This window comes from Zea mays, chromosome 3 (genome assembly GCF_902167145.1).
Source record: "Zea mays cultivar B73 chromosome 3, Zm-B73-REFERENCE-NAM-5.0, whole genome shotgun sequence".
Classification (NCBI taxonomy): Eukaryota; Viridiplantae; Streptophyta; class Magnoliopsida; order Poales; family Poaceae; genus Zea; species Zea mays.
The window spans coordinates 143,540,119-143,562,510 of NC_050098.1; the positions used below are offsets into that span (position 1 = coordinate 143,540,119).

Here is a 22,392-nt window from a genome sequence, read left to right on the forward strand (position 1 = left end):
CACGATATTTTCCTTAGAGTATTTTCCCGTTTGCAAGCAATCTCCACAACTTGGAGTCTCTCGCCCTTACAATTGAGATCACAAAGAAAGCACAGAGTAAGGTTGGGAAGAGAAACACACACAAGACCCAAATACGCAGCACAACCACGCACACAAGTGAAGACTTGAGCTCAAATGACAACTCAGGGAGTACACAACTCGAATGGAGCCCAAATCACTAACACAATGAAGCGAATGTGCAAGAGTGGAGTCTGGATGCTTGAGAATACTTAGAGAATGCTTGGGTGACTCCTCCATGCGCCTAGGGGTCCCTTTTATAGCCCCAAGGCAGCTAGGAGCCGTTGAAGATCAACATGGAAGGCTATCCTTGCCTTCTGTCGAGTGGCGCACTGGACAGTCCGGTGCGCCACCGGACAGGTCCTGTAGACGGTCCGGTGCTTGATCTCCTTCCAAATTTGGCATATCCGACCGTTGCTCCTCTGGGCTGATTGGCGCACCGGACACTGTCCCGTGCACACCGGACAGTCCGGTGCACCAGCCGACCGTTGGAGCAGTCCACGTGTCGCACGAAGATTGCGCAGCCGACCATTGGCGCAGGCGACCGTTGGCTCACCGGACAGTCCGGTGCACCACCGGACAGTCCGGTGAATTATAGCTACGTCGCCCCTTTGCTTTTCCCGAGGGCGACGAGTTCGCCGCGGATGACTCACCGGACAGTCCGGTGCACCACCGGATGGTCCAGTGAATTATAGTCGTACGCCACCGTCGAGTCCCGAGAGCGGCCTTTTCACGCGGACCAGCCTGGCGCACCGGACCGGACAATCCGGTGTGATAAGCCGAGCTGGAGTTGGCTGCACAAAGCCAAGTCTTTTTCCAATTCTTTTCTCCCTGTTTCTAGCACTTAGACAAAATATGTTAGTACTCAAAACAATGTACTAAGTCTAGAAACGTACTTTTTTCTTTGATTTGCACCTTTTGCTTGTTTAACACATAGAGAGTTCAAAACTTTTGTGTTGGACACTTAATCACCAAAACACTTATAGAAATGGCCCAAGGGCACATTTCCCTTTCAATCTCCCCCTTTTTGGTGATTTATGCCAACACATCAAAAAGCAACAAAAAGAAGTGCAACATCAATGCAATTGAAGACCAAATTGTTTTTGACTATAATTTGGCATATTTGGATCACTCTTTGCCACCACTTGGTTTGTTTTTGCAAATCAAATTCATTTTCCTATCTCAAAGTCAAACACACTTGTTTGGGCACATAGAGGGATAATCCAAGAGTGAAATTGATCAAGTGTCAAAAACTCCCCCTTTTTCCCATAATCAAAATTCTCCCCCACAAGAGACCAAATTTTGCAATAAGAGCATTTTGGACAAATCAAAAATTCTAACTCTATTATTTTTGAAATTCACAAGTGGTAGCTGATCCATTTGCTTTGGCCTTAATTTCTCCCCCTTTGGCATTAAGCACCAAAACGGAATCATTATTGGCCCTTTAGCCCCATTGCCTTACCAAAAAATGTCAATTAAGAGCAAAAAGGCAATGAGAGCATAAATATGAACTTGGAAGTGAGTACACTAATACCGGAGTGCAGTGGAAGTCTTTGCATCGTCCAAGTCCATTTTTCCCTTTCAATGCACCTTTGATACTACATCAAGTATACTCAAACAAACGGATTGGTCTCAAAGGGTCAAGTTGTAGCACATCTCCCCCTAAATATGTGCATCATTCACACATGGACTTGTGAGGTCCGGGGATCCCTTGCACAACTTGAGCACCATAAATAAGCAACAAATCATATAAATGCTCAAAGTAACATGATCAAAGGCATAGACTACATGTATGCTATAGATCAATCCAAGTTACGCGAATCTAAGACATTTAGCTCACTACGCAACCTGCAAAAGGTTTTCTCATCTAACGACTTGGTAAAGATATCGGCTAGCTGGTTCTCGGTGCTAACATGGTACACTTTGATATCTCCCTTTTGCTGGTGGTCCCTCAGAAAGTGATGCCGGATGTCTATGTGCTTAGTGCGGTTGTGTTCAACAGGATTATCCGCCATGCGGATTGCACTCTCATTGTCACATAGGAGTGGGACTTTGCTCATATTGTAGCCAAAGTCCCGGAGGGTTTGCCTCATCCAAAGTAGTTGCGTGCAACACTATCCTGCAGCAACATAGTCGGCCTCAGCGGTGGATAGGGCAACAGATGTTTGTTTCTTAGAACTCTAGCACACCAGAGACCTTCCTAGGAATTGGCACGTCCCCGATGTGCTCTTCCTATCAACCTTGCACCCGACATAATCGAAGTCTGAATATCCAATCAAGTCAAAGGTAGACCCCATTGGATACCAGATCCTGAAGCAAGGCATAGCAACTAAATACCTAAGAATTCGCTTAATGGCCACAAGGTGACATTCCTTGGGATCAGATTGAAATCTAGCACACATGCATACACTAAGCATAATGTCCGGTCTACTAGCACATAAATAAAGAAAGGAACCTATCATAGACCGGTATGCCTTTTGATCAACGGACTTACCTCCTTTGTTGATGTCGACATGCCCGTCGGTTCCCATCGGTGTCTTTGTGGGCTTGGCGTCCTTCATTCCAAACATCTTGAGAAGATCTTGAGTGTACTTTGTTTGGGAGAGGAAAGTGTCGTCCTTGAGTTGCTTCACTTGGAACCCAAGGAAGTAGGTCAACTCGCCCATCATCGACATCTCGAACTTTTGAGTCATTACCCTACTAAACTCCTCACAAGACTTTTGTTTAGTAGAACCAAATATTATGTCATCTACATAAATTTGGCACACAAAAAGATCACCATCACAAGTCTTAGTAAAAAGAGTGATATCGGCTTTCCCAACCTTGAAAGCATTAGCAATTAAGAAATCTCTAAGGCATTCATACCATGCTCTTGGGGCTTGCTTAAGTCCATAGAGCGCCTTAGAGAGTTTGAACACATGGTCGGGATACCTGTCATCCTCAAAGCCAGGGGGTTGTTCCACGTACACCTCCTCCTTTATTGGCCCGTTGAGGAAAGTGCTCTTCACATCCATTTGGAACAGCCTAAAAGAGTGGTGAGCGGCATAGGCTAACAATATTCGAATAGACTCTAGCCTAGCCACAGGAGCAAAAAGTCTCCTCGAAATCCAAACCTGCGACTTAGGCATATCCTTTTGCCACAAGTCGAGCCTTGTTTCTTGTCACCACCCCATGCTCATATTGCTTGTTGCGGAACACCCACTTGGTTCCCACAACATTTTGCTTTAGACGTGGCACAAGGCTCCAAACTTCATTCCTCTTGAAGTTGTTGAGTTCTTCCTACATGGCCAACACCCAGTCTGGATCCTGCAAGGCTTCTTCTACCCTGAAAGGCTCAATAGAAGAGACAAACGAGTAATGCTCACAAAAATTAGCTAAGCGTGAGCGAGTTGTTACTCCCTTGCTTATGTCACCCAGAATCTGATCGACGGGGTGATTTCTTTGGATCGTCGCTCGGACTTGAGTTGGAGGGACCCGTGGTGCTTCTTCCTCCATCACTTGTTCTTCCTGTGCTCCCCCTTGATCCTGTCCCTCTTCTTGAGGTACCTGTTCACCGTCTTGAGTTGGAGGATTCACCATTGTGGAGGAAGATGGCTGATCTTGCTCTTGTTGTTCCTGCGGACGCACATCACCTATCGCCATCGTGCACATTGCGACCGTTGGAACATCATCTTCATCTATGTCATCAAGATCAACTTGCTCTCTTAGAGAGCCATTAGTCTCATCAAAGACAACGTCGCTAGAGACTTCAACCAAACCCGATGATTTGTTGAAGACTCTATACGCCTTTGTATTTAAGTCATACCCTAGTAAAAATCCTTCTACTGCCTTGGGAGCAAATTTAGAATGTCTACCTTTCTTCACAAGAATGTAACATTTGCTCCCAAATACACGAAAGTAAGAAACGCTGGGTTTGTTACCGGTAAGGAGTTCATATGAGGTCTTCTTGAGAAGGCGATGTAGGTAGAGCCGGTTTATGGCGTGGCAAGCTGTGTTCACAGCTTCGGACTGAAAGGGAATTAGGCTTACACCTATTTCCTAATTGATTTTGGTGGTTGAATTGCCCAACACAAATAATTGAACTAACTAGTTTGCTCTAGTCTACAAGTTCTAACAGGTGCCAAAGGTTCACAATAAGCTAATAAGAAAGACCAAGAAAGGGTTCAAACAAAGAGAGCAAAAGACAACCCAAAGGCACCCTGGTCTGGCGCACCGGACTGTCCGGTGCACCACCGGACAGTGTCCGGTGCACCAGGGCACTCGAGGCTGAACTCCTCACCTTCGGGAAAATGGGAGACCGCTCTGCTATCATTCACCGGACTGTCCGGTGTCATACCGGACAGTCTACAGGACCTGTCCGGTGCACCACCAGACAGCCCAGAGGCCCCACAAGTCAGAGCTCCAACGGTCTAACCCCAACGGCTGGCTGATGTGGCTGGCGCACCGGACAGTGTCCGGTGGCGCACCGGACTGTCCGGTGCGCCATGCGACAGCACACTTCCAACGTCCATTTTTGGTGGTTGGGGCTATAAATACCCCAACCACCCACATTCAATGGCATCCAAGTTTTTCACCTCCAACACATTACAAGAGCTATAGCATTCAATTCTAGACACTCCAAAGAGATCAAATCCTCTCCCAAGTCCAAAGACAACTCCAATCAATAGTGACTAGTGAGAGAGTGACATTTGTGTTCATTTGAGCTCTTGCGCTTGGATCGCTTCTTTTCTTTCTCATTCTTTCTTGCGATAAACTCAATTGTAACCGAGGCAAGAGACACCAATTGTGTGGTGGTCCTTGCGGGAACTTTGTGTTCCGTTTGATTGAGAAGAGAAGCTCACTCGGTCTAAGTGACCGTTTGAGAGAGGGAAGGGTTGAAAGAGACCCGGTCTTTGTGACCACCTCAACGGGGAGTAGGTTTGCAAGAACCGAACCTCGGTAAAACAAATCCTTGTGTCACACTCCTTATTTGCTTGCGATTTGTTTTTGCCCTCTCTCTCGGACTCGTTTATATTTCTAACGCTAACCCGACTTGTAGTTGTGCTTAAGTTTATTAATTTCAGATTCGCCCTATTCACCCCCCTCTAGGCGACTTTCAATTGGTATCGGAGCCCGGTGCTTCATTTGAGCTTAACCGCTCGAAGTGATGTCGGGAGATCACGCCAAGAAGGAGATGATGACCGGAGAGAAGCCCGCTACAAGCCATGGGAAGGCTCCATCCGAGGAGTCCGCCAACAAGGTGAAGGGATCCCCTTCACACAACAAGTCGGGGCAGAGCGGTGACAAAAAGAAGATGAGGAAGGTGGTCTACTATGAGACCGACTCCTCATCGCCATCCACCTTCGGCTCCGACACGCCGTCCGTAACTTCTAAGCGCCATGAGCGCAAGAACTTTAGTAAGATTCCCCTACGCTACCCTCGCATTTCCAAACGTACTCCATTGCTTTCTGTCCCATTAGGCAAACCACCTATGTTTGATGGTGAAGATTATAATATGTGGAGTGATAAAATGAGGCATCATCTAACCTCACTCCACACAAGTATTTGGGATGTTGTTGAGATTGGAGTGCAGGTACCATCACCAGGGGATGAAGACTATGACTCGGACGAGGTCGCCCAAATCCGGCACTTTAACTCCCAAGCCACCACTATACTCCTCGCCTCTCTAAGTCGAGAGGAGTATAACAAGGTGCAAGGATTAAAGAGCACCGAGGAAATTTGGGATGTACTCAAGACCGCGCACGAAGGAGATGAGGTGACCAAAATCACCAAGCGGGAGATGATCGAGGGGGAGCTCGGTCGGTTCCGACTCAACCAAGGCGAGGACCCTCAAGCCATGTACAACCGCTTGAAGACCTTGGTGAACCAAGTGCGCAACCTCGGGAGCACAAAATGGGATGACCATGAGATGGTTAAGGTTATTCTAAGATCCCTCGTATTTCTTAATCCTACGCAAGTTCAATTAATTCGAGGAAATCCTAGATATACACTAATGACTCCCGAGGAAGTGATAGGAAACTTTGTGAGCTTTGAGTTGATGATCAAAGGCTCAAAGAAAATCATCGAGCTAGATGGCCCCTCCACGCCCGAAGCACAACCGGTCGCATTCAAGGTGACGGAGGAGAAGGAGGAGGAGTCTACATCAAGTAGACAACCCATCGATGCCTCTAAGCTCGACAATGAGGAGATGGCGCTCATCATCAAGAGCTTCCGCCAAATCCTCAAGCAAAGGAGGGGAAAGGACTACAAATCCCGCTCCAAGAAAGTGGCTACAAGTGTGGTAAGCCCGGTCATTTCATTGCTAAATGTCCATTATCTAGTGATAGTGACAGGGGCGACGACAAGAAGGGAAAGAGGAGAGAAAAGAAGAGATACTACAAGAAAAAGGGTGGCGATGCCCATGTGTGTCACGAGTGGGACTCCGACGAGAGCTCCTCCGACTCATCCTCCGACGAGGACACCTCCAACATCGCCGTCACCAAGGGACTCCTCTTCCCCAACGTCGGCCACAAATGCCTCATGGCCAAGGACGACAAAAAGAAGAAGGTAAAATCAAAATCCTCCACTAAGTATGAGACTTCTAGTGATGAAGATAATGCTAGTGATGAGGAGGACAATTTGCGTACTCTTTTTGCCAACCTCAACATGCAACAAAAGGAAAAATTAAATGAATTAATTAGTGCTATTCATGAGAAGGATGACTTCTTGGATTCTCAAGAGGACTTCCTAATTAAGGAAAATAAGAAGCATGTTAAGGTTAAGAATGCTTATGCTCTAGAAGTAGAAAAATGTGGAAAACTATCTAGTGAGCTAAACACTACTATTACCAACCTTAGAAATGAGAATGCTAGATTAATTGCTAAGGGTGATTCAAATGTTTGTGATATTTCAATTCCCAATCTTAGAGATGATAATGTTAACTTGCTTGCTAAGATTGAAGAATTGAATGTCTCTCTTGCTAGCCTTAGAAATGATAATGAAAAATTAATTGATATGGCTAAAGATTTAGATGTTTGCAATACTTCCATTTCTGATCTTAGAGATAAGAATGATATTTTACGTGCTAAGATTGTTGAACTTAATTCTTGCAAACCCTCTACATCTACCATTGAGCATGTTTCCATTTGCACTAGATGTAGAGACATTAATGTTGATGCTATTCATGATCACCTAGCTTTAATTAAGAAACAAAATGATCACATAGCTCAACTTAATGCTAAGATTAATGAGCATGACTTAGAAAATGAAAAATTTAAATTTGCTAGAAGCATGCTCTATAGTGGGAGACGCTCTGGCATCAAGGATGGCATTGGCTTCCAAAAGGGGGACGATGTCAAACTTAGTGCCCCTCCTAAAAGATTGCCTAACTTTGTAAAGGGCAAGGCTCCCATGCCTCAGGATAACGAGGGTTACACTTTGTACCCTGCCGGTTATCCTGAGAGCAAAATTAGGAGAATTCACTCTAGGAAGTCTCACTCTTGCCCTAATCATGCTTCCATGTATAAGGGTGAGACATCTAGCTCTAGGCAATCAACCCGTGCTAAATTGCTTAGAAAGAAAACTCCTATTGCATCAAATGATCATAATATTTCATTTAAAACTTTTGATGCATCCTATGTTTTAACTAACAAATCCGGCAAGGTAGTTGCCAAGTATGTTGGGGACAAACACAAGGGCTCCAAGACTTGTGTTTGGGTACCCAAAGTTCTTGTATCTAATGTCAAAGGACCCAAAACCGTTTGGGTACCTAAAATCAAGAACTAAACTTGTTTTGTGGGTTTATGCATCCGGGGGCTCAAGTTGGATCATCGATAGCGCGTGCACAAACCACATGACAGGGGAGAAGAAGATGTTCTCCTCCTACGAGAAAAACCAAGATCCCCAACGAGCTATCACATTCGGGGATGGAAATCAAGGTTTGGTCAAAGGATTGGGTAAAATTGCTATATCACCTGACCATTCCATTTCAAATGTTTTTCTTGTAGATTCTTTAGATTACAACTTGCTTTCGGTTTCGCAATTATGTAAAATCGGCTACAACTGTCTTTTTACGGATATAGGTGTCACTGTCTTTAGAAGAAGTGATGATTCAATAGCATTTAAGGGAGTGTTAGAGGGTCAGCTATACTTAGTAGATTTTGATAGAGCTGAATTTGACACTTGCTTAATTGCTAAGACTAACATGGGCTGGCTCTGCCATCGCCGACTAGCACATGTTGAAATGAAGAATCTTCACAAGCTTCTAAAGGGAGAACACATTTTGGGACTAACAAATGTTCATTTTGAGAAAGATAGGATTTGTAGCGCATGTTAGGCAGGGAAGCTAGTTGGTGTTCATCATCCACATAAGAACATCATGACGACTGACAAACCACTCGAGCTCCTACACATGGACCTATTCGGCCCGATTGCTTACATAAGCATCGGCGGAAGTAAGTACTGTCTAGTTATTGTGGATGACTATTCTCGCTTCACTTGGGTGTTCTTTTTGCAGGAAAAATCTCATACCCAAGAGACCTTAAAAGGATTCTTGAGACGGGCTCAAAACGAGTTCTGCTTAAGGATCAAGAAAATAAGAAGCGACAACGGGACGGAGTTCAAGAACTCTCAAATTGAAGGCTTTCTTGAGGAGGAGGGCATCAAGCATGAGTTCTCTTCTCCCTACACGCCACAACAAAATGGTGTAGTGGAGAGGAAGAATAGAACTCTATTGGACATGGCAAGGACCATGCTTGATGAGTACAAGACTTCGGATCGGTTCTGGGCCGAGGCGGTTAACACCGCTTGCTACGCCATCAACCGGTTATATCTACACCGAATCCTCAAGAAGACATCGTATGAACTCCTAACCGGTAAAAAGCCCAATGTTTCATATTTTAGAGTCTTTGGTAGCAAATGTTTTATTCTTGTTAAAAGAGGTAGAAAATCTAAATTTGCTCCTAAGGCTGTAGAAGGCTTTTTACTAGGTTATGACTCAAACACAAGGGCATATAGAGTCTTTAACAAGTCCTCTGGATTAGTTGAAGTCTCTTGTGACATTGTGTTTGATGAGACTAACGGCTCTCAAGTAGAGCAAGTTGATCTTGATGAACTAGATGATGAAGAGGCTCCGTGCGTCGCGCTAAGGAACATGTCCATTGGGGATGTGTGTCCTAAGGAATCCGAAGAGCCTCCACAAGCACAAGATCAACCATCTTCCTCCACACAAGCATCTCCACCAACTCAAGATGAAGATAAGGCTCTAAATGATGAAGGATAAGATCAAGAAGTTGAGCCACCTCAAGAGGAGGGCAATGATCAAGGGGGAGATGCCCATGATCAAGATGAGGAAGATGAACAAGTTCCAAGACCGCCACACCCAAGAGTCCACCAAGCAATCCAACGAGATCACCCCGTCGACACCATCCTCGGCGACATTCATAAGGGGATAACCACTAGATCTCGTGTTGCACATTTTTGTGAGCATTACTCTTTTGTTTCCTCTATTGAACCACACAGGGTAGAGGAAGCTCTTCAAGATTCGGATTGGGTGGTGGCGATGCAAGAGGAGCTCAACAATTTCACAAGGAATGAGGTATGGCATTTAGTTCCACGTCCTAACCAAAATGTTGTAGGAACCAAATGGGTCTTCCACAACAAGCAAGACGAGCATGGTGTGGTGACAAGGAACAAAGCCCGACTTATGGCCAAGGGATATTCACAAGTCGAAGGTTTGGATTTTGGTGAAACTTATGCACCCGTAGCTAGGCTAGAATCAATTCGCATTTTACTTGCCTATGCTACTTACCATGGCTTCAAGCTTTATCAAATGGATGTGAAAAGTGCCTTCCTCAATGGACCAATCAAGGAAGAGGTCTATGTTGAGCAACCTCCCGGCTTTGAAGATAATGAGTATCCTAACCATGTGTATAAACTCTCTAAGGCGCTTTATGGGCTCAAGCAAGCCCCAAGAGCATGGTATGAATGCCTAAGAGACTTTCTTATCACTAATGGCTTCAAAGTCGGAAAGGTCGATCCTACTCTATTCACTAAAACTCTTGACAATGATTTGTTTGTATGCCAAATTTATGTTGATGATATTATATTTGGGTCTACTAACGAATCTACATGTGAGGAATTTAGTAGGATCATGACACAAAAATTCGAGATGTCAATGATGGGGAAGTTGAAGTACTTCTTAGGATTTCAAGTGAAGCAACTCCAAGAGGGCACCTTCATTAGCCAAACGAAGTATATTCAAGACATTCTAAACAAGTTTGGGATGAAGGATGCCAAGCCCATCAAGACACCCATGGGAACCAATGGGCATCTTGACCTCGACACAAGAGGTGAATCCGTAGATCAAAAGGTATACCGGTCGATGATAGGCTCTTTATTCTATTTATGTGCATCTCGACCGGACATAATGTTTTCCGTATGCATGTGTGCAAGATTCCAAGCCGACCCTAAGGAAGCTCACCTTACGGCCGTAAAACGAATCTTGAGATATTTAGTTTATACTCCTAAGTTTGGTCTTTGGTACCCTCAGGGATCCACATTTGATTTAATTGGTTATTCGGATGGCGATTGGGCGGGGTGTAAAATTAATAGAAAGAGCACATCAGGGACTTGCCAGTTCTTGGGAAGGTCTCTGGTGTCTTGGGCTTCAAAGAAGCAAAATTCCGTAGCTCTTTCTACTGCCGAAGCCGAGTATATTGCCGTAGGACATTGTTGCGCGCAATTGCTTTGGATGAGGCAATCCCTCAGGGACTACGGTTACAAATTAACCAAAGTTCCTCTTCTATGTGATAATGAGAGTGCAATTCGCATGGCGGATAATCCTGTTGAGCATAGCCGCACTAAACACATAGCCATTCGGTATCATTTTCTAAGGGATCACCAACAAAAGGGAGATATCGAGACTGCATATATTAACACCAAAGAACAATTAGCCGATATCTTTACCAAGCCATTAGATGAACAAACTTTTAACAAACTTAGGCATGAGCTAAATATTCTTGATTCTCGGAATTTCTTTTGATGTCTTGCATACATTGCTCATTAATATACCTTTGATCATCTCTCTTTTATATGCTATGACTAATGTGTTTTCAAGTGTATTTCAAACCTAGTCATAGATTGAAAGGGAATTCGAGTCTTCGGCGAAGACAAAGGCTTCCACTCCACTCCATCAATTACTCACCCTTCGTCGTCGCTCCGAGCAACTCTTCAACTTTGGTATAATCTTCACTCATATGTTATTTATCAAAGGGGGAGAAAGTAGTTAAAGGGCTTATAATTCACTCAAGTATCCGTTTTTGGCGATTCATGCCAAAGGGGGAGAAAGTATTAGCCCAAAGCAAAAGGACCGCACCACCACCTAAATTTAAAATAACGATTTTCAAATTGGTATCTTATTGTGTTCAAAAGGGGGAGAAAGTAGTATTTTCAAAAGTGGTGTCTTAAAACCCTCTTGAACACTAAGAGGATGATCTTATATAGGGGGAGTTTTGTTTTAGTCAAAGGAAAAGCATTTGAAACAGGGGGAGAAAAATTCAAATCTTGAAAATGCTTCTCAAAATCTTATTTCATTCATCTTTGACTATTTGCAAAAATACTTTGAAAAGAATTTACAAAAGAATTTGCAAAAACAAAACATGTGGTGCAAGCGTAGTCCAAAATGTTGACAATATAGAGAAACAATCCATGCATATCTTATGAACATATTTATTGGTTCAATTCTAAGTAACCTTTGCACTTACATTTTGCAAACTAGTTCAATTATGCACTTCTATACTTGTTTTGGTTTGTGTTGGCATCAATCACCAAAAAGGGGGAGATTGAAAGGGAATTAGGCTTACACCTATTTCCTAATTGATTTTGGTGGTTGAATTGCCCAACACAAATAATTGGACTAACTAGTTTGCTCTAGTCTACAAGTTCTAACAGGTGCCAAAGGTTCACAATAAGCCAATAAGAAAGACCAAGAAAGGGTTCAAACAAAGAGAGCAAAAGACAACCCAAAGGCACCCTGGTCTGGCGCACCGGACTGTCCGGTGTGCCACCGGACAGTGTCCGGTGCACCAGGGCACTCGAGGCTGAACTCCTCACCTTCGGGAAAATGGGAGGCCGCTCCGCTATAATTCACCGGACTGTCCGGTGAAGCACTGAACAGTGTCCGGTGTCACACCGGACTGTCCGGTGTGCCAGCGGAGCAACGGCTACTTCGCGCGCAACGGTCGACTGCAACCGCATTCAATGCGCTACAGTGCGTGCCAGAGTTAGAGCACGCGCAGTTGGCGCACCAGACAGTCTACAGGACCTGTCCGGTGCACCACCGGACAGCCCAGAGGCCCCACAAGTCAGAGCTCCAACGGTCGAACCCCAACGGCTGGCTGACGTGGCTGGCGCACCGGACAGTGTCCGGTGGCGCATCGGACTGTCTGGTGCGCCATGCGACAGCACACTTCCAACAGCCATTTTTGGTGGTTGGGGCTATAAATACCCCAACCACCCCACATTCAATGGCATCCAAGTTTTTCACCTTCAACACATTACAAGAGCTATAGCATTCAATTCTAGACACTCCAAAGAGATCAAATCCTCTCCCAAGTCCAAAGACAACTCCAATCAATAGTGACTAGTGAGAGAGTGACATTTGTGTTCATTTGAGCTCTTGCGCTTGGATCGCTTCTTTTCTTTCTCATTCTTTCTTGCGATAAACTCAATTGTAACCGAGGCAAGAGACACCAATTGTGTGGTGGTCCTTGCGGGAACTTTGTGTTCCGTTTGATTGAGAAGAGAAGCTCACTCGATCTAAGTGACCGTTTGAGAGAGGGAAGGGTTGAAAGAGACCCGGTCTTTGTGACCACCTCAACGGGGAGTAGGTTTGCAAGAACCGAACCTCGGTAAAACAAATCCTTGTGTCACACTCCTTATTTGCTTGCGATTTGTTTTTGCCCTCTCTCTCGGACTCGTTTATATTTCTAACGCTAACCCGGCTTGTAGTTGTGCTTAAGTTTATTAATTTTAGATTCGCCCTATTCACCCCCCTCTAGGCGACTTTCACCGACCAAAACCGCTCGGGCGTCTTGAATTCTCCAAGCATCATTCTCGCCATGTCGATAAGCGTCCTGTTCTTCCTCTCTACCACACCGTTTTGCTGTGGTGTGTAGGGAGCGGAGAACTCGTGCTTGACGCCTTCTTCCTCAAGATACTCCTCCACTTGCAGATTCTTGAACTCGGACCCATTGTCGCTTCTTATCTTTTTCACCTTGAGCTCAAATTCATTTTGAGCCCTCCTTAGAAAGCGCTTTAGGGTCCCTTGGGTTTCTGATTTATCCTGCAAAAAGAACACCCAAGTGAAGCGGGAAAAATCATCAACAATTACAAGACCATACTTACTTCCCCCGATGCTAAGGTAGGCGACGGGTCCAAAGAGGTCCATGTCAAGAAGCTCCAGTGGTCTTGATGTTGTCATCACATTCTTGCTGTGATGAGTGCTTCCCACCTGTTTACCTGCCTGACATGCTGCACAAGGTTTGTCTCTCTCAAAACAGACATTGGTTAGTCCTAACACATGATCTCCCTTTAGAAGCTTATGAAGGTTCTTCATCCCAACATGTGCTAGACGGCGATGCCAGAGCCAGCCCATACTAGTCTTAGTCATTAAGCATGCATCTAGATCGGCATTCTCTTTCGAAAAATCAACTAAATAGAGCTTGCCGTCTAATACACCCTTAAATGCTAATGAACCATCACTCCTTCTAAAGACAGATACATCAACATTTGTAAACAAACAATTGTAGCACATGTGGCACAATTGACTTACAGACAGGAGGTTGTATCCTAATGACTCTACTAAAAATACATTTGAAATAGAGTGCTCGCTTGTGATGGCTATCTTTCCCAAACCTTTGACCTTGCCTTGATTCCCATCTCCAAATATGATTGTATCCTGGGAGTCCTTGTTCTTGACGTAGGATGTGAACATCTTCTTCTCCCCTGTCATGTGGTTTTGGCATCCGCTGTCGATTATCCAGCTAGAGCCCCCGAACGCATAAACCTGCAAGGATTTAAGCTTGGGTTTTAGGTACCCAACTCTTGTTGGGTCCTACAAGGTTAGTCACAATAGTTTTTGGAACCCATATGCAAGTTTTGTCTCCCTTGCATTTGGATCCCAATTTCCTAGCCACTACTTTTGCATTCTTACATGAAAGAACAAAAGAAGTGTTGCAAGCATGGAAAACAATAGTAGATTCATTACACACTTTCCTAGGCACATGATGCACAACATGATTTCTCCTAGGCCTACTTCTACCATGAACAAAAGTAGAACTAGTGTCGGCGTTCCAAGACCGGGGGGTCCCTGGGCCGACGAGTGAGTGTCGCCGCGTGCCCCAGCCCAGATGGGTCGAGCGCGAGGGCGAGCGCGAAGGGGGGAGAGCGAGGCGGCCAGAGACCGGCGTGAGAGAGGTGGGAATCCCGCGGCCTTCGTGTTCGTCCCGCGCCCAGGTCGGGTGCGCTTGCAGTAGGGGGGTACAAGCGTCCACGCGGGAGAGGGAAGCGAGTGGCTCTCAAGCGAGCGCCTGTCTCGTCCTCGTCCCCGCGCTGCCAACCTTCTCTAAGAGGGCCCTGGTCCTTCCTTTTATAGGCATAAGGAGAGGATCCAGGTGTACAACGGGGGGTGTAGCAGAGTGCTACGTGTCTAGTGGAGGAGAGCTAGCGCCCTAAGTACGTGTCGTTGTGGCAGCCGAAGAGATTTTGGCACCCAGCTGGTGTGATGTCGTGGCCATCGGAGGAGCGATGGAGCCTGGCGGAGGGACAGCTGTCGGAGCGGTTGGGTCCTTGCTGACGTCCTCTTGCTTCCGTAAGGGGGCTGAGAGCCGCCGTCGTCATAGAGTATGCGGGGCGCCATCATTGCCTATCTGGCGGAGCTAGCGAGATGGGACGCCGGTCTTGTTCCCTGCGGCCCGAGTCAGCTCGGGGTAGGGTAATGATGGCGCCTCCTGTTGACGTGGCTGGCCTGCGCCCTAGGTTGGGCGATGTGGAGGCTCCTCCGAAGCCGAGGTCGAGTCTGTCTTCCGTGGCCGAGGCCGAGTCCGAGCCCCTGGGTCGGGCGAGGCGGAGGCCGTCGGCTGAGGCCAGGGCGGAGTCCGAGCCCTGGGGTCAGGCGAAGCGGAGTTCGTCGTCTTCAGGGGCTGAGCCCAAGTCCGAGCCCTGGGTCGGGCGGAGCGGAGTTCGTCGTCTTCTGGGGCTGAGCCCGAGTCCGAGCCCTGGGTCGGGCGGAGCGGAGTTCGTCGTCTTCTGGGGCTGAGCCCAAGTCCGAGCCCTGGGTCGGGCGGAGCGGAGTTCGTCGTCTTCTGGGGCTGAGCCCGAGTCCGAGCCCTGGGTCGGGCGGAGCGGAGTTCGTCGTCTTCTGGGGCTGAGCCCGAGTCCGAGCCCTGGGTCGGGCGGAGCGGAGTTCGCCGTCTTCCGGGACTTAGCCCGAGTCCGAGCCCTGGGTCGGGTGGAGCGGAGTTCGCCGTCTTCCGGGACTTAGCCCGAGTCCGAGCCCTGGGTCGGGCGGAGCGGAGCTTCCTATGGTGCCTTCGGCAGGGCCTGACTGCCTGTTAGTCTCACTCTGTCAAGTGGCACTGCAGTCGGAGTGGCGCAGGCGGCGCTGTCCTTCTGTCAGGCCGGTCAGTGGAGCGGCGAAGTGACGGCGGTCACTTCGGCTCTGCCGGGGGGGCGCACGTCAGGATAAAGGTGTCAGGCCACCTTTGTCACACCCGGTTTTGAAGGTAGACCGAATGCGAACCATGTACGTGCCAGGATCAGTAATTCACGTACACGGCGATTACATAAATGACTCATCATAGCACAATGCTTCAAATTACAATAAAGAGTAAGTAATAATATTACAGACTAGAGCCATTTACATAATATAAATCAAAGTACACAGAATCGAAACGTAGCCAACGTAAACAACCCACCACAGACAGCTGACTGGGGGAGGTCGCTAGCCTAGTTCTCGAACTCGTCGAAGTCCTGGAACTCCTGGAGATCCGCCTCGACACCTTCTTCTTTACCTGAGCATAGATTGCACCAAAGGCAACCTGGTGTTTTGTGAAAGCAAGGGTGAGTACACATCAACGTACTCAGCAAATGTCCCGTTTGGCTGTAGTGAACTAGCTTTATGTGGGGTTAAGTCAAGCAGTTGCTTTTAGTTGGTCAGGTTATTATTACTAGTAGAAAGCCAGGTTTTAGCATTAACCCAAGTTCTTAACCCAAAGTACCCTTTCCAAACGGAAAGAATACCACTTACCATTACCATAATCATAATAAAAAAAAACCATCATCCTCATCACCACCTGCAAACCAACCATCTCTGGTCAAAGTATCTCTAATCAAAGAGGATCCCAAGGCCGCTCATAACCGTGAGCACGACTGATATATCAGTTTCGTTACCCTCTGCAGAGGTCGCACACTTTACCCATGAGCCGTGATTCCCGTTTTGCCCGGGGATCATCACTCCCCATTGATCACTTCCTAGGTGGTCCGGCAGGGTATCACTACGTAGCCTTTACAAAGATTCCTTAGAGGTCATAGCCGCCCGTTAGGTTTCTCCAGTTTGATAAACACAGTACCTCTCCCCGCAGGAGGGTGACTAACAAAAGCAAAACAAAAGAACCTCGGTACTCAGCCTCGGCAGAGCAAGTACTGTGCCTGGACCCCATTGACGACACGACGGCGAAGCAACTACACCTCTAGTTCCTCTAATTAATTAGCTAAGGGCATCCCATTTCACCCTCATGGTTGCACTGTTATCCCGGGTGGTCTCTCAACGAACAGGTCCTTACGGAGAGGTACTCGGGAAACAGCCCGAGTCCCCTAAATGCCACAAGTATATCATCATATCCAGAATAAAATCATAGTATCATCATTGTATCTCATCATGTTCATTGATTAAAGTAAAGCGCTAGCATGTAGCTAACCATAGTGACCCCAAAAGGTAAATTAAGGACAAGGTAAATAGAAAGCTAGTAAATCCTTAGGTTGTTCATAGTATGCGGGACAGTGTATTATAAAGTAAATGGGACATAATGGGTCAGAGGACACTTGCCTTCACCAAACAAATGCTCAGGATCTTCAGCCTCGTAGAACTCGAAGAACCAGATCACTTGGTCGCCAACCCTTGATCTTCGATCCCTCGAAGCTCGGAAACGAATCGCGATCTAATCACAACGCGAAGCGAAGACGAACAAGCACATGCAAACAAACATATATAAATGCATAAGAACATTACACCATACAAGATAAAATGTTATAAAAACATGCAGCATAAAATACAGCTCGATTCTATGGTCACGCGAGGGAAAGAAATGTCGAACTCGGAGCGACGGTCGGGAAAATATCGTGTTTACGCTAAACAAGTATTAACGCTAACAATTAATTCGACCTTACCAATTATAAACTATATCCACTATTTGGTTTGATTAATCGGCTACACTAACAACTATCAAATAAATAAGTAATATAATTAGCATGAGAGATTCTAAGCCAGGTAAGTTTACTATGCGCGAAACAGCACGACAGCGCGAAACAACACGACAGCGCGAACGATGCGTGAAACAGCACGCGACCACAAGCACATCACGCGCGCAAGCGCGCGCGACAGGCGAGAAAGACTAAATAGATGACGCGTTTATACTAAACAAGAAATGACTAATTGGTGTGGGCTACCATAATCAAAATATTAAACAACACGAGGACAACGTGAAACGGCGCACGAGGGCGATGGCTACAACGGCGCACGACAGCTCACTCGACCGAGCGAGGGCACGTGTATGACTAGACGACGAACAACGAACGACGCGCACAAGGGTTGGATCGAGGGTGCGCAGGTTGCGCAATGACCACTCCGAACCGGCGACGCCGAGGCTTAGCGCAGGGACAACTTCGCTGGCCGAGGGACGGGGAGGGTAACGACGAGCAGGAGAGCGGGGGGCTTGGCGTCGAGCTCCTAGGGACCGTGCCCCGGTCGGCTGAGCCGCGGACACGTGCACGAAGGGGAGGGCAGGGGCTGCTGACCACCGCGCGCGGGGACACAACCTCGGACTCGCCCGGCGAGGGTGCTGGTCGTCGGTGGGTCGGAGGCGCAGCGACAGTTGCCCGCACGCGCGTGCGCGACCATGGGTGAGGCAGCAACGACTGGACATATGGCGGCGTGCGAGGGGCTCGACAGTGGAGCCTCGCCACCGCAACGGGCTCGATCGAGGCCGACCATGGCAAGCGCAGGGAAGGGCATGGGAGAGGGGGGGGGGGGGGTAAGCGACGAGCTTCACCTCCAACGATGAACACCAGTGGGAGCACGGACGACGACACATGGAGCTTCGGCGGTCGACGCGACGCGAGCTTCGGACGGGTCGGCAAGGGCCGACCGCGACGCCGCTGCGTTGGGCAGGGAGCCGCGCCGCGCACGGGGCTGCTGCGGCTAGGGCTGGCTGGGTCTGGCCGCCGTGCCACGCTGGCTGAGAGCCGTTGGCTGCGCGCCACGGGCCGCTGGCCGCGTTGGCTGGGAGCGCCGAGCTCACGCGCGCTCGCGCAGGCTGGCCGCGCCGGGGGTGGAGCAGGGGCGGCTGGCCGGGCTGCACCGCCGGCCGTCGCGCCATGGCCACCGGTCACTGCGCCGGTCTCGCAAGGTCCCCCAATGGAACTGGTGAGGGAGAAACAAGGGAGAGATGGGGGAAGAAGGTGGAATAGTGCGGGCGTGGGGGCGCGCTTGGCGAACGGAGAAGTTCGGGAAGATGAACAGTGGGCGACGCTCGTTCGATTGACAGGTGGACCCGGCGGCGCGCGTGGCTGGGGAATGCGACGGCGCGGGCGCTAGGGTTTAGGGGAGGGGCGCGCTGTGCTGGGTGGGCCGTTGGGCTGGCGCACGGAGGGGGGGGAGGTGCGGGTTGGGCCTGCTGGGCCGCGGGCGCGAGGCAGGCCGAGGGGAGGGGTGCGCTGGGCTGCGGGCGCGAGAGGCGAGCCGGGCCAGCCAGGGGGAGGCCAGAGCTGGGTGGGCTGGCAGGGGGGAGGGGAGGAAAAGGTTTTTCTTTTGTTCTTATTTGATTTTATTCTATTTCCTTTCTTCTTACTATTTGAATCTAAACTCCTAAATTAAATGAATGCCCAACGAAATCACTCCACAAACAAAATAATATATGCTCCGACATGATGCAACAATCAAAGCACCTCTAGGGTTTTATTTTAGTAGGCTTACATATATAAAACAAAATAACTCTCCACTATTTGGAAAAAAGATTAAAAAAGAAGGATAGAAAGAGGGTAACACCTGAATTTGGTGGATATTAGAAAAAGAAATTTTACACCCCAAATTCAGGCTGTTACAAATCTAACCCCCTTAACAGAATCTCGCCCTCGAGATTCAAGAAGAGGCTAGCAAGAAAATGAGATTGGTTCATTGATTTTTCGTAGCTTCTTCTAAGTCAGCTTTGGCTCTGCCAGCTTTAACTTGCCGACTGGTTGCTTTGACCTTCAGATGCTTGAGATCGATTGATGCAATTCTTGAGGATCTCTTGGGCCTATGGGTTAGGACCCACACACGCTTTCGCTGCGCCACTCTGATCTTGTTGGTTGATGTTGATCACATTGTCTTCATTGGGGTTAGCGACTAACCCCCTTAACAGGAGCATTGATACGCACTTGATGAAGATGCTGCCAACTCTGATCTTGACTGATTATGAGAGGTTGGAGGTTGCCAAATGGATAGGTGCAAGAGGAAAGAATAGCGAGAAAAGGTAAGTAAAGATGGATTAGAGAGAGCAGGGAGAGAACCCAACTACTTAACTCTATGGTACTCAGCTAGTAAACAGATGCCATTGTGGACCAAGGGCCACAACACTTCAACACTCATCACAAAGAAGCAAATCAGTCATAACACAAGGACAACCAGCACAAGCATACAATAACAAACATCTCGTTGCTATACGTTCCTTTTAATTAAATGGTGGTCTTTCCTTAAAGGGGAATAACTACTCTCTAAGTTGTTGGAGGACAAGGAGAAAAACAAGACGGGTAGGATAGGGACACAAGCACAATAAGGGGTGGAGTTAAAGCAAGAATTGTAATCGACAAGGGAGAAAATGCAACCAAGGACAGGGTAGGTAAAACATCATTCTCTAATCGAGGTGAGAAAGACGATATTTCAAATGATAGGCATAGGATAAGCATCATGGAAAGATCTAGTGATGACAAAGGTAAAGGAGGTAACAGACAAAAGCACACCAAAAGATCGAGTTAAGACAAGATTTGCAACGTGATAGAGGAATAGGGAACGAACAAGAGCAGGGAGGGGTAAGACAACACTCTTGAACTAAAATGGGCGAGGAAGCTTTAGAATATGAGTACATGATAAGCATCAAGGTAAAGATCGATGGATGACAAGGGTTAAGGTGATAACGGACAACCACACAACAAAGGATGTATTTTAGACAGAACTTGCAAGGTGTCAAAGAATGGGGAGCAGTCAATGATGAACTAGATTAGGCATCATCTCCAAACAGGGATGGAAAAGAGGAGGCTCCCAAGGATAGGTTCAATGTAAGCAGGAAGGCAAGGGCATAGATATCACGAGGGTTTTAAAGATAATAATGGTCAAGGGTGTATGAGAGGAGATAATTAGTTCATACGACAAAGGATATAAGTACCATAAAGGATGGAGTTAAGATCGGACCTTCAAATGGAAAAGGAGAGGATACGCTCAAGGGCCAGGTGGGTAAATCACCGCTCTCAAATTGAGGAAGAAGAGAGGGGATTTTTAAAGAGCAGGAATGGAGATAAATGTCAAGGTAAGATCGATAGATGACAAAGGAATGGTGATAGCAAATAAAAACACATCAAAGGATGGAGTTAGGACAAAACCTGTAAGGTGACAAGGAGTGAAACGAAATCAAGGGAGAGATAGGTAGCTCACAACTCACAAACTGGGTTGAAAGAAAGGGGAGGCTTTTAAAGGATAAGTTCAAGGTAAGCATTTAGGTAGAAGACATCAATATTGCAAGGGTCAAAGGCGATAACAGACAAGGGTATGAGAGAAAAGATGAAGGCATTGAAGAGCCAGCGGCACAAGTACAACCCAGAATGGGGTCACGACAAGACTTGCACATGGCAAAGATGAGGTTACGAACAAGGGCGGAACAAGTAAAACACCACTCTCGAACTAAGATGGGAGATTAGAGATTTTAGATAATAGACATAATGTAATCACAAGGTAGGATAGAGTGATGAGAAGGGTAAAGAAGATGACAAACAAAACACAACAAATGATAGAGTTAAAAAAACTTGCAGGTGACAAAGAAGAGGATACGACCAAGGGAAAATAGGTACAGTACAATGCTCAGATTGAGATGGAAAATAGGATATTTTAAAGGCTGATATAAGATAAACATCAAGGTAAGATATATAGGTGATAAGGGTAAAGGTGGTAATGATGAAAAGCATAACCATGGATAGAGTTAAGGCAAGACTGACAAAGTGGAGAAAACAAGCAAGGGTAAGATAGGTAAGGTTCCAACAAAATGGTTGAAGTAAAGAAAATTAATTACCAAGTGGAGTTACAAGGAGACAACGAGATTACCAAGGATATGCAAAATAAAATGACCGCTCATGGATCATTAAGAAACAAGAGTGGTCAAGGGCACGTTAACTGAAATGTCTTAAACAGACATTGGGGTATGAAAATAAGCATACATAAGAATATAAGAGTATGCAAGATTCCAAGGATACGAGCATACTAAGACCAAGGGCATAGAAATTTCCGAAAGATAACGACTTAACAACAAAATAAGAAAGGATCTCAGAAGACAAGAAGGTCATGGATACATAAACTGAACTGTTTAAATAGGCAACAGAGGTACAAGGGTAAGTAATTTAGATCAAGGGATAAGGGTATTAAAAATGTAAGGATATGAGCATGTCAATAACAAAATGGAATAGAGGTCAAATGGTAGCAATTTAATAATAGAAGGGGAAAGAGTCTCAAAAGACTAAAGGTTATGGCTAGGGGGCATCTACAAGGATGTCGCAAGCATAAGAGTGAGATCAGATCTAATAGATTGAGAGAAGTATAAACCATATTAGAATAAAATACTTTTCGCAAGGAGGCATATAGGAGCAAACATAGAATTAGTCGAGGTGACTAATATTTTGAAGCAGAATCAAGGATGAGGTGAAGTAATAGTCAATAAGTCCTTAAAACGGCCAATGCTACTCCAGGTCAGCGGTCCTACAGTCAACCTGGCTTTGATACCACTTATGTCACACCTGGTTTTGAAGGTAGACCGAATGCGAACCATGTACGTGCCAGGA

General features: G+C 46.8%; 1 protein-coding gene and 1 pseudogene across 1 annotated transcript; one reads left to right on the forward strand and one right to left on the reverse strand.

Annotated features, from left to right (window-relative positions):
* The first annotated feature begins 202 nt into the window (after window positions 1–202).
* Window positions 203–2,210, forward strand: LOC118476807 (uncharacterized; annotated as a pseudogene).
* Window positions 2,211–16,041: 13,831 nt separating this feature from the next.
* Window positions 16,042–18,861, reverse strand: LOC109945288 (uncharacterized). Its single transcript, XM_020551134.1, has 3 exons — window positions 18,363–18,861; window positions 17,141–17,252; window positions 16,042–16,133 (listed from the first exon to the last, which is right to left on the reverse strand). Exons 1-3 carry the CDS (start codon window positions 18,687–18,689, stop codon window positions 16,042–16,044), a joined length of 531 nt encoding a protein of 176 aa, XP_020406723.1. The 5' UTR covers window positions 18,690–18,861.
* Window positions 18,862–22,392: the final 3,531 nt, after the last annotated feature.

What these genes read in the sequence shown, in the direction of transcription:
- LOC109945288 (XM_020551134.1), bottom strand. Translation starts at nt 18,689, where the DNA reads ATGGCGCGACGGCCGGCGGTGCAGCCCGGCCAGCCGCCCCTGCTCCAC. An exon ending in ACTGGTGTTCATCGTTGGAG is followed by an intron (nt 17,253 to 18,362) that starts GTGAAGCTCGTC and finishes CGTTGTGATTAG; the next exon opens with ATCGCGATTCGTTTCCGAGC. An exon ending in TGAGCATTTGTTTGGTGAAG is followed by an intron (nt 16,134 to 17,140) that starts GCAAGTGTCCTC and finishes ACAAAACACCAG; the next exon opens with GTTGCCTTTGGTGCAATCTA.